Below are 16,081 nucleotides of genomic sequence, written 5' to 3'. Positions count from 1 at the left end.
GTGCTTGGAAATCTAGGTGGCCATTTTTGCTCATTTTCTCCCTTGCATCCTAGTGGGCTGTGTTGCTTTAAAAAACAACACCTGTGGCAGATTTTAACCTCCTCTATAAGAGCCTTGCTGCATCAGACCAACTCTCTAACTCTCTATATGCTAGCTTCTTATGTTCCTAAGTGTCAGCTGTGAGAAAGAAGGCTTCTGGAAAACTCATTAAAATATAGAAAGCGCCACGACAAAACAGTTTCCAACCATTCTTTTATTTAATTTTTCGAAGTTGTAGGTACGTTTAAAAAGTCATCCCAAGAACAGCATGAGGAGCACCTGTAGGAAATGTGAACCTACGAGCATGCATCACAATGTTTAGATATTGCCTTACTCATTAAGGACATACATTTTTTAAAAAGAGAGAACAAAAACTCAGGGTAGTAATATTCTCCACCTGCAATCTCAAAACCGTTTATTTGGGAATTGCATCCGCTGAGGTCCACTCTGGAATAGATTTCTGAGGATGACCGCCTTGCCTCCAGGACAACCAAGTTAAAATTTAGCAGCTCATCACAGTACTTACAAATGTGTCAAATCAACTGTGGAAGGATCGTACCATTTCTCAAAAGATGCAGGAAAAAACAACAACAAACCCATTCATTCTCCCTCTGCGTACCAGAAATCAAAAGGCACCGTAACAGTGTTCAGAAAACACAAAGGAAGGTAGGTCAGCATTCTTGATTTAATAACTAAACCTCTAAGGATTCCTGCTCCCATTTTTAAAAAGGCAGGAAGCAACAGGTGTGGGAGGAAAAAGCAAACCTTTTAAAACATCCCTGCAAAAAGAGTTATTTAGAAACATGTAAACCTTGCATCGTTTTCAGGAACACTGGGTGTAAACACAAGGTAAATAGAAAACCCACTGGCTTGTTAAGACTACAAATACTCCCCTTCCCTCCCACCCTTCCCAAACCCAATGGGGGAATAAAACTTACAAAAGTATATAAAAATATATAGTAATCACGAGTAGCGCACAGAATTCTCTTGCACTGTATGTTCAATGATGGCCCTTCCCAAGCAGTGAGCCCGAAGCCAGATTTCAGGGAGGGAAAGTGCAATTCCTTTGTTTTTTTGTTTAAACTGCAGTGTTCCAAGAGTGAAACATGCCAGTTTTCAGTAGTTCACGTAATCAATGCTTAGGAAACCATGCCAAGCAGTTGCGCCAGCAAGCTGAGCGTTCTGTTCATTCAGCTTTCTAATATCCCCATCCTTGTCAGTAAAATGATAGGTTTAAGGGGACAAAAATGCAGAAAGGAGGTTTCTGCTGCTCTCGGGTGGCAATGTGTCCATTTAGAATTCACACCACCCGTAAGAGACATTTGTTTGCCCCTTTGGAATTCAACTCAGCAATATAGTCAAGTACGCAGGGTAATCTGCAGTCATAATTGCTTTGTTCACTTGGACCATTCTGGAAACTTGGGTCAGCAACAGCAGCAGCCCCCTAAAAAGTTAAGCCAGGTTTATGTACACAGGAGCAAACTCCTAGGGGCTGAGGGGCCTTTGCTCCCCCACAATAAAATATTTGAGGGGGCCAGCCCACCCCACAAGTTGCTAGGCATTGCCATTCAAACAATGTGCATGCGCCACATCATGTGATTATGTGTGGCAGGGCTTACCTGCTCCCCCAATATTGAAATTGGCACCCCTATTTTTGTTCAAGACTGAGATGGATTAATGGGGGAGGAAATGGTACTTTCACACTGTATCGTAAAATGAAGCCCAGTTGGACCAACACGGGAGACTCTTAGACCTACTGTAGGAGGGCAAAGTGTCATGAACCGGGGCGATATATTAGTCAGGCAGTCCACTCCACTCTGGTTAGCCATGCTAAATAGCCTGCTGGCCATCTTGCCCTCTCGTTTTCACTTCTACTTCTTAGAAGAGAAACTCAGCTCATGTGACATACCTTGGAGAAAATCCCTGTCTTTCTGAGGCTAGAAACAAAGAAGAAACAGCCATGGGATAGCGATTTTCACAGAACTTCCAGTTGCCTGATCAGGTTGAAATAGCAGCCCTGAGAGGGGGCTGAATATTTAGGCAAGATTATACTACCAGATTGGACCCTTTCTTACTGTTACATTTCCACGTTCCTTCAACGTTGGACCTTATTATTATCGGTCAGTGATCAAAATATGCTCTTTTTTTTTGCAGAGTACATTGTTGAACAAAATTGGCAGATCATTTCGCACATAGGAAAATGCTCCCTCTGGTATCGGCATCTTGTATTTATTTGCTACCATGCTGAGGCGCATTCTGATTTATAGCTAAGCAGCGTCTCCTTTGCTTAGCTAATTTACTCAATATCTACATTCTAAAGCAGCACCTAGCCAAATGAAAGGAGGATCGTTCTGTGTCCTGATTATATCAGTTCCACGCCTCCCTCTCAATTTTATTTATTTAGCTCATACTTGTGATTCTTTTCCATGCAAAGACCATGACTGGCATCAGTTCACATGCTGGGGGCAGTCTAGTCTGGATTCACTAGGTTCTCAGAGAATAAATTTGGGCCATTTCTTAAATCCTGAAACAGAAAGGGATGACATACCTAATGCCCACAGCAGGGCATAGTGCTCAAATGATGAGTCTGAACAGGACATCTACCACAAAATGAATCTGTTGCAGCCTTGCTTAGGCCAAGGAGAACCGCACAACAGTTCACACAAACCATATTCTACCCAATTTACTGGAAGCATGCAGCTTTTAAAATATGGAAGATAGAAGGGGATGCCTTGTTAAAGTACACAAAGTAAGGGATTTTTTTTAATCTATAGAAGAGTGTTTATTGACACTCAATTGCCAGCTTAGTTAAATTTTGCTTTCATATTTAAGACCAAAGATAAATTTTGTAGGGTTGCTGTTTTGAAATAGGGAAATTCTCAGTGAGAATTATTGGAACTATTACTATCTTTTCTTTTCATCAGGCCAGCCAGCCACACAAGCTAAGAAATAAAAATTGAGTCAAGGCACACAATTGTACTCTTTCCCCCGCCCCCCAATTCTTGCTCTTATTTCCATTTCTTTCCATGAAATTAAAACAACAGTACACACACAGGCTGGAGGTACGCGAATTTCATAGCTGGGCTCTAGCCGTTCTAGTGTGGATTTGATTGATTAAAAGAAGACAAAGAACATTTTCCCCTCACAGCTTTGTTTGGATTTCCCAGATTTACTCTGGAAAGAGAGAGCGAGAGTAGAAGAGAGTCTTAATTTTGCTTAAGAGTACTCTTTGAGAAACTTTATGTGGAAGTCTTTCACTTTCTCCAGCAAGATCTTTAGCTTCTCTACCGGAGGAAGAATGGTCATCCTGGGGAAACAGGAGAAAAAAAAGTATTATAAAATGACTTTTAGAAGCATGGAGACCATGTCATCAAAAAGAAAGAAAATTTAATTCAGCTGCTGACACTGCAGCATGCTTTGTCAACCCTGTACCTAAAGTGGTAAGTGCCTTCTCTTTGACCAAAGCCACTTCCAGGAACAACACAGATCCCTGTTTCCTCCAGAAGTTTCATACAGTAGAACATGTCGGGAGCCATTTTATGAACCTGCAGAAATAAAAATGATGTAATAATTAGAAACTACAGAGTGAATAGCAAGTCCCATTTTCATGGAATCATAGAGCTACAAGAGACCTCAGCAGCCACCTAGTCCATCTATGCAGTAAGTTCCTTTCATTATAAAAAAGGATGCTTCCAAATACTTTTATCTGTTCATTTATCTGGCAAAGCTAAAGTTGGTCACACCAAGGACTGTCAACTTGCCCCTGTGTTTCTTTAACAACTGTTTGACAGACATGAATCAGACGTGTGGTGTGTTCACCATGATGTTACCATAAACATTATTATTGATTGTCAAAGGACCAATATCGAAGGATAGGAATATAATCATACTAGTGTGCTACAGATGGCCCAAGATGAGATCCTGCAAATCCAGGATACGCCACCCCTGTTGAGTAATGGAGCTTCAGGAAAATTCAATTTAGTTCCTGTAAAAAAAGTACTGATGTCTCCCCAAACCAGTACAGCAGCTCCAGAAAAGCATCAAAGCTCCCCTGGCCTGGAGAATGGCTCCTCCAAAACTGGAATGGCAACAATTGTACAGCTGCAGCAAAAGTATTGGTTTGGGAGAAGTCTTACCTTTGCTGCCTCGATGGCCTTGGAAGGGATGAAGATTCGTGGGAAAGCATACATAGCCCCCTGAAGAGGGTTGCAGTGGATCCCCGGTACTTGATTGAACATGTCTTCTGTCAGTTTGGCTTTTTTGGCGAGGTTGTTCAAGACAGACTCCTTTTCCTGATTTGAGGGGAAACACACAGCAACGTCACACCAAAGGCAAAGGAACTATGTACAACAGAAATGGCTTGCGTTGCCCTGCAGTTCCTCTCTTCCTTAGGGTGGTGCTTCTCAAAACTTCTGAGCAGAGTCCTCCGCTTTCTAAACTTCCTAGGCCTTCTGTTATCCCCCTCCCACCCCACCCTGCTGAGCAACCAAACCACCTTAGTTTAACAGATGTGTGCAAAGGGAGCTTTGGTGAAGTGTTGTGTATCCCAGCACTGAATATAAGAACCTGCATGTGGATTCAGGAGATGCAGGTATCACTTTAGCTTCCCTCTCATGCTTGTCATTCTGATTCTCTTGTTATTACTGCACAAGGTAGATGTAGACACACACACCTTGATGAACTGTGCATACGATTCCTCCCCAGGTACAGGAGGATTCACGACAATATCCATGGCTGCTTGACCTGAGACCGGCGGACACAGACGGACTGACAGAAGCTTCACAAGTTGCCCTTTAATATCTGGGTGCAAGTTAACCACCTCCATGTAGCCGCCTCTGTAGCCACACCTGAGAAAAATGGGAAAGTCAGGAGGGTGGGGGTAGTGAATAGAAAAATAGGAAAGGAGAAAAAACAACACATTATGAAACTCTCAGGATGATGATAGCATTGCGTGTATTACACCTTGAACATTATTTGATTGAAAGGCAGGGTAGAAAAATCTTAAAATAAAACCAGTCCACTAGTATAAAACCTCAAGGAAGCATTGAATTTTATAACACAAGAGGGACAAATCTCAAGCCAACGGGGTGTGTGTGTCCCAATGCATTGCCCTCTTGGACTCCAACTCCCAGCAGCCTCAGCTGATGGGCTAGGGATGCTGGGAGCTGCAACCCAGAAACATCTGGAGAGTACAGCAGATGTCAACTGCTATGTGGAGGTCATTAGCATCTTTACTGGGCAGTCATGAAGCAGCTGGAGTGGCATCTGTACAGCCAAAGATGTTATGAATTCTCTCTCTCTTTTTTACTGTAGCTCAGTAAAATGGACAAGCCTTTTAAAAATAAAAACACAATTTACTTTTCTGAAAATATGGGGGGGAGCGGGGAGTAAATAGAATAAAGTGGAATGGCGGAGGTGAAGTGTCTTTGTAGGTGCATAGCTGAAGACCTCCATACACACACACAGCTGCCCCAAAGAATCCTGGGAACTGTAGTCTGAAAGGGTGCCAGGAAGTACATGCCACCTGCTTGTGATTCCTAGCAACTGGCATTCAGGGGCTTCAACAGTGGAGGATGAACACAGTCACGACAGCCAGTTGGTGGCCATCACTACTTCTTGTGGGGGGGAAACATCCAAGATGCTGTGTGAAGGAGTACTTTCTTTTGTCTGCCCTGAATCTTCAAACATTCGGCTTCATTGAATACCCCCCAAGTTCTAGTGTCATGAGAAGAGGGTGAAGTTGATTTGGCAAGACACCATCCTGCACTGACCTCAATAGCCCAGCAGGGAGCAAAGCGGGTAGAAACTCCTCTCTGGGAGTCAGCATGTTTGGGTGGACTAGAGAAACGAAGCTCCAGCTTATTGAGATATGAGAACCCAGGACACAGTCAAGAAAAAAAAGGAGGCACCACAAAAACTTACTCGCCCATGTATCCTTTAGAGGTAGAATGAAAAGAAGCAAGCTCCACATTGTTACAGTAATCTGGTCCCATCTCATAAAGGATCTTTTTGAAGGAGTGAAACTGACAGCTCTCTGAGTAGACATTATCTTGATAAACCTGGAGCCAGCAGAAAAAGGCACATGTATTCTTTGTTTATGAACAAAGTAAAAGATGCGGCCTGCAATTTAATGCTTTTATTACCTCATCTGCTAGAAGGAACAACTTCTCTTCCCAGGCAAAGTGGATCACATCTTCAATGCATTTTCTGTTTTGAACCTGACCTAAATTAGGAGGTGGGGGAGAAAACAGAGAGCTCTGATTCATAAAAATCTGTAAGCAATAAATCTGTAATCTTTCAATCCCAGAACAAAAATAAAGGGTGTGTGTTCTGTTTTAAAGCCCTTTGCAAAAATGCTTATTGAAGCAGCCCCATGCTTCTCTAAGTAAGTGATGGGGGAGGAGAGACTCCTTGCTTCTCCTCCCCCCCCATTAAAAGAGAAGCACACAGCTGCTTCAAAGGGCACTTTTGCAAAGGGTCTTAACGCCCACTCACGAGCTGATGAGCGGGGATTTAATTTTGCTGCTTTGGCACGCAGCCAAGGCAGGATGAAAAGCTGTCCTCCTGCCCATCACTTAACATCACCACTGATGTCACTTGATGGGTGAAAAGTCATTAGAGAAGGAAAATTACAGCATGAAGACAAAGAGGAGTTTTGCAAACCTGTGGGATTTCCAGGGTTGATGATGCAAAGGACCTTTGGATTGCAGTATGTTTTGGCTTCATTCAAGGAGCGGCGTAGTTCATTGACGTCTAGGGCCCAACAGTTCTCTTCGTCAAGGTAATAGTTGATCTGAATGGCATCCAATTCCGAGATAGCAGCTGAATACAAGGGATACTGGGGGATTGGGATCATCACTCCAGTTCGGGATCTTCCGCCCCCTGAGACAAGGATCTTTAGAATAGTCTAGAGGGGGAGGGAAAGGTTATTTAACAAGTTTGTGTTCCATTTCTCCCCTAAACAAATAAAAGAAAGTGTCACCATTACAACATATTTTGCAGGCTTTTATAAAAAGTGCCTAAGTTTCTTCTTGAGGGTGTTTGAAAAACCAAGAGTGTTTGGCGAAGGGCAGTATAATAAGCCCTGTGGTTCATCAAGTTAGGTGTTGTCTACATGGATTTTCAGCAGCCCTCCAGGATTTAAGACAGGGGTTTCTCCCAGCCCCACCTGGTAAATGAACCAGGGATCTTCTGCTTACAAAGCACATGCTCCCTCACTAAGTTACAGGTGGAACTTTGGTCTGAACCAACCAGGTTCCTTTTATATTTGGAACACAGAGCAGAGATGGGGGAACCTCAGCCCCAGGGGCCAAATACTATCTGGCCCTCGGAACACTCCCCAGGCCACACCCCCTCACTGACCCTCCTTTTGCCCTCTCCTGGGGGTGTTTTTGCTGGGCTGGAGTGAGCCCTTGAACTCTCTTGCTGGCTTGGGTGGGCACAGGCCATGCCAAACCCTCCAAAATAATGATCCACCACTGAGCTCCTGCTGAATTTGATTAATTGCTGGCTTTTAGGGCTAATGAATCTAAAGAAGTGATTCCTGCTTCTCCAAGAAGAAAAGGAGCAAGTGCAGCCAAGTACAGAGATGTATGCCGTTTCTGGCAATGCTTCACATAAGCAGCCAGTAGTCCACCTCGATCCGCTGCCAACCCAGAGGCCAAGAACACTAGGTGAATCAATAAAACTGCGGGCTCAACGGTGCTGCAATACCAAACTGTGCCAGGCGATGGCATTTTCATTAAGGTTTTTTTTTTTTTGCAAGGCAGCCAAAATGCCTGAATATATAAGCAGGATGGGGGAGTGGGGTGTAGGATTTCCAAGTTACATATTGACAGACCCCCCATTTGCAGCAAACCTACGCCACCCTATAGATACTGAAGCCGAGGTGGGTTTCCTGCTGAAGGTCAACAAATATTGCACTGGCACTATTTCACCCACTTGGATTGCCAATGTTAGTGGGAGGGAAGGGGGCGAGGTCTGGGGGAGGAGATCTTGCAGCATGTTTAACTATGTGTTATGTCCTTTAACCATGGGTCCCTATAATACAACTCACACCATCCGTAGACAGCTTAGGCAATGGTCAGGAATGATGGGGGACCCAAGGTTGAAGAGCATTAGTTTACAGAATAAAGGAATTTCCCCCTGAATGTGCTGAACAAAATCAGTCCCCCCCCCCAACGGTTCTCGTTTTGGTTGTTAGATCAAGCCAGGCCACTGACACACAAACAGGGCCATGATCTTGTTTTTCAGGGAGAGAAACCTTGCAAGCAGGGCCTCCACATGAACAGGTCCTGACGCAGAAGACTTTCATTCCTTTGAAATGCCTGGGGCCAGAGAGACAAAGAACTGAAGCAATTATATGGGGGGGGAAAGATCATAAACAGAGAGAAGAACGCCCGTCCACTTCTGCACCATATGAAGGCTGTGGCTAGAAATTTCAAAACTAGGACTATTTCTTTGCCCATCTCATCCCTTGTATGGCTGCTTCTGTATTCCTTCCCACCTTCATCTCCTCTTTTCTCTCCGGACAACTGCAAAACAAATATTCAAACCCTGCAGAAGCTCAGAACTTGCTGTCAGAGTAACGTGTGCTGTCCAAGTATAGCTCGGCAGAGCGTGAGACTCTTAATCTCAGCACCGTGGGTTCGAGACCCACATTGGGCAAAAGATTCCTGCATTGCAGGGGGTTGGACCAGATGACCATTGTGGTCCCTTCCAACTCTACTATTATAGGAATCAAGGGATTTATGTACATTCAGTCAGCTTACACTGCTCATGCCAAGTGATAGGTTTGCATTTTATATGGCCAGAGTACACCCAGCTTGGGGTCTCAATGTCTAGAGCTAGTGGGGTGTAGGTGTTAGGAGACTGGACTAGGACAGAGAAACTTTTTAAGCCTGAGAGATGCAGTTCCTTCTGGGCAACCTTCCAGGGCCACATACCAGTGCTGAGCAGGGACCGAGGCAAAAAATAATAATGGGTGGAGCAATGAATGTAATTTTTTCCTCTGTACAGTAGGCTAGCATCTACACATACTCACACACCCCTCTCTGTCCTCCATCCAGGGAAGTAGGAGGCATCATCAGAGTTCAAGAGTACATTCCAACCAGGCAAAAAATACTTGAGGAGGGCATGATGGGAGAGAGCATGATGTCTGAGGGCAAAACAGAGGCCTGAAAGAGCCCACTCAGCCTCTGGGCCAGAGGTTCTCCAGTTCTGGGCTAGGGCCCTGGCCACCAGCATTCAAACACAAAACTCACTGGGTGAACTCAGGCCAGTCTCAGCCTATTATTTATCATGTTATGATGATAAAACATATATACTACCTCAAGTTCCTTGGAAGAAAAAAGAGATAATATAAATATAAATATAAATAATATAAATATAAATTATATAATATAAATATAAATATAATGACATTACTGCAGTTTTATTCCACCTTTGTTGCAAGGAGCTGAAGGTGGGGTTAATGGTTCTCCCCCTGCCACTTAATCCCCACAACAACCCTGTGAGGTAGGTTAGGCTGAGAGACCGTGACTGGCCCAAGGTCACCAAGGGAGCTTGATAGCTGAGTGGGGACTTGAACCCTGGGCTCACAAGTCCTAGTCTGACACTAACCACTGAACCACACTATCATAAGAACAATAATATATTAAAAAACAAAACATACAGCAATACCGTCGCTAGCTCCCGTTGTCAGGTATATGTTCTCTGGATCTGCAGGAACGCCTCCATCCCGTCGCTCAATGTAGGCTGCAACATCTTCACGGATACAGTTCACCCCTTGGCTGGCACTGTAGGAACCTGTAAGGGAAATGGGGTCATCGTTAGAGATTTGCACTCAGACAAGCAGAAACATTTGCAATCTCAGAACAGGTTTGTCACTGAGATGTCCAGGACAAAACTCAGCCGCCCTTCAAAATCCACTCTGAATTTTGCAATGCAGCTCCCCAGCCAGGTAGTGTGTACTCAAAAAACAAAAAACACTCATAAAAATATTAGTGAAAACAGACCAAAGTTATATTAGGAAAAACTACTTGCAAAAGAAAGGGGGGTATGAAGCAAAACTGCATACAAAAATGGAAGAGGAAAGATTTGCACAAAAATGCTGACAAATTTTCCTGATAACTTTTTTTAAAAAAAACCAAACAGATAATGGTAATGTGGAGAACCAAACTTAAGTGTAAAAAATGAGAAATTAAAAACAACGAGAAAACGCAAAATTGACAAATTTGCCTATCCCTACCACCGGCCCATTTCTTTTCCTTTGAAATGTTTAGAGGGAGGGGCAATCCTAATCACACTTGTGCAAGTGGCTCTTCTGCTTACCCGTTTTCAAATGCATGGGTAGGTTTTCCTAGTAGGAAAAGCTGTAACAACAGCTCTTCCGTGTTAACTCTCTGCATCACCTTTACTACCAAGTCAATTATGAGCACATGCCTGAGAGATGCAGATCAACTCATCCAGCAGCCTACTTATAGTTAGAAGTCCCTGCAATTTCCCTAGCAGAATGCATTCAACAAGCTGTGTACTTGTCTTGTCCTTCTCCATCAACCATGGGTCCTAATACCTTCTATTAATCTCGAAGGAGGCTGCAAGTCTTTCCTTTCTTTTGTGAGCACAGCCAGCCTGGGATGAAAGACCTGCTTTTTAGTACGAAGCACAACACTTACCACACACAATACTTGTGGTACTAGGATGGCTTTGTATAGGAACTAATTAACTGAGACCCTGCATTCAAGTAGTGTGTCTGTGATACTAGCTGAGCTAAGGCTGCTACCTATCAGTGTCTAGCATCAGAGCGACTAGAAACTTCCTTGTGAAGAAAACTTTTGCTTTTTTCCCCTGGGTCAGACAACGAGACTCCTCATTACACAGCAAAGAGAGATGGGAACTGGCTGGCTTCCCTCTCACACAAGTCGCACTTCCTTATAGAGCTAGTTAAACTAGTTTCAAAATTGAATCAATATTAGGCAAATCTTTATGGTCTAGGAAGTTGTGCATGAGTGGGAGGACAGAGAACACAAAGGCAGGCATTTGCTACGTGGCTACTTAAAATCAGCCCAGCAAGGGATTTTATCTGCCAGCTGGCCAAGGTTATTGAAGTTCAGATTTACTGTTGAGCAACAGGGAGTATTTAATGTGCAGCTTTTAAATTTTCTTGCTGTATCTCATTAAGAAATTACTGTTCAGCCATCCTCCAGACGCAGGTAGCAGTCTTAGAAGTAGGCTCTTATCTCTCATGGGGGATAAGACAAAACAAACAAACCCACACAGAACTTATGAACCTTCACCACTTGTCCAATGCCAAGGTTTCTGAGCACATCCTGGTCTTCAAGACACAACATGTCTGCTTATCAGTGTGCTTTCAAAAAATTGTTACATGCTGCTCTGGTCCTAGGGTATTATTCAGGAGTAAGTAGACGAGCACACAAAGTATTTACATCAGGAAAAAGCAGCAGCTGCAATGTCGTTTCTGCTTCACTGAAAACAAAAATCGCTGTGGGATGGGGGCTGTGCTGATCTGGAAATGGTCCTTTTGGTTTTGGTTTTTTAAAAAACAAATAGCAATGTTCAGAATAGGCAGGATTGAAGCCATTAGAAGCGAGCCTATTGTAAGCTGCTAACATTCCTTTATAATGGTTTAAAAAGATATTTTTGCAGTGAGATACATTGAAGGCCATCAAAGCGCTGGGAAATGCAAAATAAATAAATAAAAATATCACATGCCAAACTAACTAGGAGCAGAGCTGCTGGTCAGAATTCAAGGCTGCCTACAAAACACACACACACACATACACACACACACACACACACAGAGAGAGAGAGAGAGAGAGAGAGAGAGAGAGAGAGAGAGAGAGGGGTGAGAAAGTCACTTCCCTATGGTGTGATCTCATTTGACTGTAGTATGCATGTGAATCCCGGAACCAAATTGGTGGAGCCAAATGATGTGAGCCATTCCCACCTTTGTACTCTGTTTGGACAATGATCAGATGGAAATAATTAATGCAACTGACCTTCCCCATGAATCCTGTATTTGAGAGAATATGGCCGGTATGTGAAATCAGACAAGTAAGTGGTGTGTGTATGTGTGTGTGTGTGAGAGAGAGAGAGATTAAGAGAGAGAGAGAGAGAGAGAGAGAGAGAGAGAGAGAGAGAGAGAGAGAGAGATTTGCATGCAAGGTCCCAGGTTCAATCCCCAGCATCTCCAACTGGAGCTGGGAGTTGTCCCCTGTCTGAAAATCCAGAACTCCTCCGCCAGTTGGTGTAGACAATACTGAGCTAGATGGACGCATGTGTCCAATTCAGTATAAGGGAACTTCACATGTTCCCATCTGAAAAATAAGAGACCTAGGTTGAAATTCTGAAGATAACAGAATCTGAAAGGGTATGCTCACATATCCTAATCCAGGCAAAACTCAAATTTGGGCTGGTGCTGATTTCAGAGTATGTAAAGGGAGTTAATGGTGCTAACAGACCTTGGGCAATTAGCCACATTTACACTGGAAATACCCAAGCGTGAATGTATCCTTTATTCAATGACAACTCTGCTTTGTGCTTGTTGCTTTTCACAGGTCGTGAATGGATTCCGGATTGGCTGGCTCCTACAGCCCAGTCTGTTAATGCACAAAAAGCCTTCAAGTGATTTCATGAAAAGGAAAGCAGTCAACAGAAAGGAAGGAGGCCAAGCACAACCTCGAAGAACAAGTGAGGCAAACATACAGGCTGCCCCAACCTGGTGCTGCCCATATAATTTTGGACTTCAACTCCCAGCAGCCCCAAGCAATGGTCATGCTGGCTGGGGCCAATGGGAATTGTCGTCTACAGCATTTAAAGGGCACCAGGTTGGGGATGGCTGAGCCTCAGAACAATATAAAAATGTTCAAAGGAAACAGGGAGCAGCACTGAATGTTATCTAATGCAAGTGACTGTACTTCCCTCGCCCTTGATTTTGATTGGTCCTGCCAAATGTCAAGTAGGCACTTATCACAAAAAAATTAGGGAACAGCTCTTTTATTTTAATTATGCCTTTAGTCATGCCATGATAACTCTCTTTTCCTGCCTGGAAAGGAAGTAATAAAGGCTGTCAGATTCTGTAGTTCTCAGTCATACCCTACAACAAAAGCACTACCTAGATAACAGCAACATAAACGCAATTTCTCTTAACTTTTCTTTGGGGTAGGGGGAAGAGTTATGGCACTGGGTTAAATTAGGCTGCAATTTTATGTACACCTGTTTGGGAATACGTCACGTGGGACTTACTTCCCAATAAACCAGGCTGGGATCGAGAACTTAAATGCATGTAAGAGTGAGCCCCTGAGAGTGAGTTATCTTTGAACACAGCAGGACTCACTATTGAGATGTGCATAAGACAGCATTGTTGGTCTCGTATTTACTTGGGCTCCCTATTCCTGAGGACGACATTGCTATGCAATGGGAATTCTGTTTTGCCTGATTTTCCTGTTTGCAGGAAAGTTAATTAATCTGAACATGGCTTGAGCCTAAAAGGCTTTTTGGTCTGCAAGAAAACAAAGAATGGGAAAGAGGAGTTGGCTACATGATGCAACTATGTACAGCCTCCCACAAAGCTTTCAGAAGTAATTCCGCCACTTTCCAGAGTGGCTTAACAATTCATCTCTCCGCCCCAGGGAACTCTGGGAATGGGAAGTCTGTGAAGGGGGAATAGGGGTCTCCTAACAATTCTCAGCACCCTTAACCAACTACAGTTCCCAGCAGCCTTTTGGGGGGAAGTCACAGCTGTTTAAAGTAGTACAATACTGATGTAAATGCATAGTGCAAATGAGACCCAGGAAAGAAAATTCACAAAGTTGTCAACACTACCAAAACCAGTGTGCAGATTGTGGAAGGTTGGGTAAGAAAAGGCATGCACATTGATAAAATGTGCATGGAAAAAATGATTTGGATGTTCTCCTTTCTTTAAAAGCCCAGAGAAATATGGCTATATACTAACACCCCATGATTTGGACTTTGAAAGTCAACTAATCTCCCTTGCTGTATCATACTGTATTGTTTAATTAGTGTTTTTATGTAGCAGTCAAGTAATTTCATTGTCCCCGAAGGGGGCAATGACAATAAAGATATATTATTATTATTATTATTATTATTATTATTATTATTATTATTTAAACCATTGCCATGGAAGATCTATAATTTAAATTAAATTAGTAATATGAGAGTAGTACCTAAGCTGTTCCCTCCGCAACCCTGCAAGATCCGTCTCGCTCTCTTCTTAGAGTCCTCTGGGAAGCTTGGGCTGTCCAACAGGTTTGGGTATGTACAAAGTGCAACTACCTACATGGTTGAGAAAAAACAAAGCACACAAAAACTGGTTTTCAAACATGAAAAAACCTCACTGCTACTGAACATTCCTTGTTCTATTTTCAAACATCATTTTTCAACCTTCCTCCATTACCTAAAGTACCTGGTAGGTTTCAAAATCAGGACCGCTGCTTAGTTTTTAAGTCAGAAAGGTCATAAAAAACCCAAAAAAAGTCCCTTAGGATTTGCCAGTAAAGTCTGGCAGCTCCAGAGTGATCAATGGCAGCTGATCAATAGGCACCAGGGCCTTAATGCTAACACAAGCAGCTTTTCAGAGATCAGGGTGTGTGTGTTTTTTGAGGGTGGTAGCTGCTTGCCCTTGTCTTAGGGCAGAGATCAGCAATGTGTCATCCCCAAGGACACACACATACAACTGCAGAGGCTTTCCCTGGTGCCGACAGGGTTCCTCCTCCTCCAACTCCAACTGGGCTTGAAGTGCTTCGGTTGTAGCATAGGCTGTGATTTGTGCTCGGTGGAGAGATATTTGTGTGTGGTTCCAACAGCAATTTCTCCAGTTTGCAAAAGAACCCATGGGGTGTAGTGGTTAAGACCACTGGACTCGGGTCTGGGAGACCAGGGTTCAAATCCACACTTGGCCATGAAGCTCACTGGGGAACCCAGGGCCAGTCACTGTCTTTCAGCCCAGTCTACCTTACAGGGCTGTTGTGAGGGTAAAATGGGAAGAGGAAAACCTTGAGCTCCTTGGAGGAAAGGTGGGATATAACTATTAATAATAATAATAATGTGCCCATGAGTCCAAACAGGTTGGCAAGCTCTGGATTAATGCTTGAAAACGGCACACCCTCTAGCCTAGCCTTCCTTTTTTGACAGCAGCTCAAACTGCAGCAAGTGTGAATTGATTACATCTGAATCCCACTTTGCTTCCATAGAAGTCAAGGCCTCCTAGTCTTCTATCCAGGTACCTCCTTGGCTTCTGCAAAACAACGCTGCCCTCGTAAATCCGAGCAGGATGGGGACAAAACTAGAATGAGTTCGCTCTAATTGTCATTGGTGAGTCTACTGGCTGTTGGGAGCCCTGCCTCCTGCCCTACCAGTTGCAATGGGCACCAGCAACCACTGGGAGAGCCTGCAATGGCTTGAGAACTATCGTACCTGACGAAGGAAGGTGATGGGCTGTTGACCCATGGCGTGTGCATCCCCAATGTTGGCCTTGATGACCTCCGTGAAAGGCTTTTTGATCCCCTAAGAGGAGAAAGCACATAAGCAGTACATCAAAGCTCTATTCAGATACAGCAGATTGGAAGGGCACACTGTATTGCTTTTTACATGCATTACCATTTGCAAAGGACGACGGCAACAAAACAACACTGACGAAGAACAGAAGAGAATCAAGGTGCTAGACGTTTTGCCTACCGCTATCCGGGGTGAAAGAAGGAATTGTACCTGGTCCCCCACAAAAAGGCAGAAGCCCAGAGAGAAGAGTGTTTGAGTCAAGCCAGCACAGTGGGAAAACACTGGCTTTAAACCCTGCACATTTGCAGCAAAACAAAAACCCTTGCAACACCTTTCTCAAAAGAGGGTAGATTTGTGTCTCCTTACACAGATAATCTCAGAGTAGGGCAAATGTCACCTCTGAAACAACCCTAAGATCCCCCCCACCACCACTTCCATTTTCAAGTCCTGGGAAAAACACGTGGTTGGAGTGTCACATTTGAACTGGAAAGTTATAGATTCAAAT

At 43.7% G+C, this 16,081-nt stretch overlaps 1 protein-coding gene across 1 annotated transcript in view; it reads right to left on the bottom strand.

The window, feature by feature from the left end:
- Positions 1-238: 238 nt before the first annotated feature.
- The window catches only part of GPT2 (glutamic--pyruvic transaminase 2), a 27,273-nt gene continuing 11,430 nt past the window's right edge, over positions 239-16,081 (bottom strand). The window contains exons 2-11 of the mRNA XM_083451900.1: positions 15,496-15,585; positions 14,247-14,355; positions 9,713-9,846; positions 6,703-6,946; positions 6,183-6,262; positions 5,962-6,098; positions 4,712-4,886; positions 4,176-4,331; positions 3,472-3,584; positions 239-3,346 (exon numbers count right to left, since the gene is read on the bottom strand). Of these exons, the coding sequence (XP_083308026.1) occupies positions 3,256-3,346; positions 3,472-3,584; positions 4,176-4,331; positions 4,712-4,886; positions 5,962-6,098; positions 6,183-6,262; positions 6,703-6,946; positions 9,713-9,846; positions 14,247-14,355; positions 15,496-15,585 (1,329 nt within the window). The 3' untranslated portion in view covers positions 239-3,255. The remainder of the gene's footprint in view (positions 3,347-3,471; positions 3,585-4,175; positions 4,332-4,711; positions 4,887-5,961; positions 6,099-6,182; positions 6,263-6,702; positions 6,947-9,712; positions 9,847-14,246; positions 14,356-15,495; positions 15,586-16,081) is intronic.

This window comes from Podarcis tiliguerta (assembly GCF_965153285.1).
Source record: "Podarcis tiliguerta genome assembly, chromosome: 8".
Lineage (NCBI taxonomy): Eukaryota > Metazoa > Chordata > Lepidosauria > Squamata > Lacertidae > Podarcis > Podarcis tiliguerta.
This window is presented reverse-complemented; position numbering and strand designations above follow the sequence as displayed.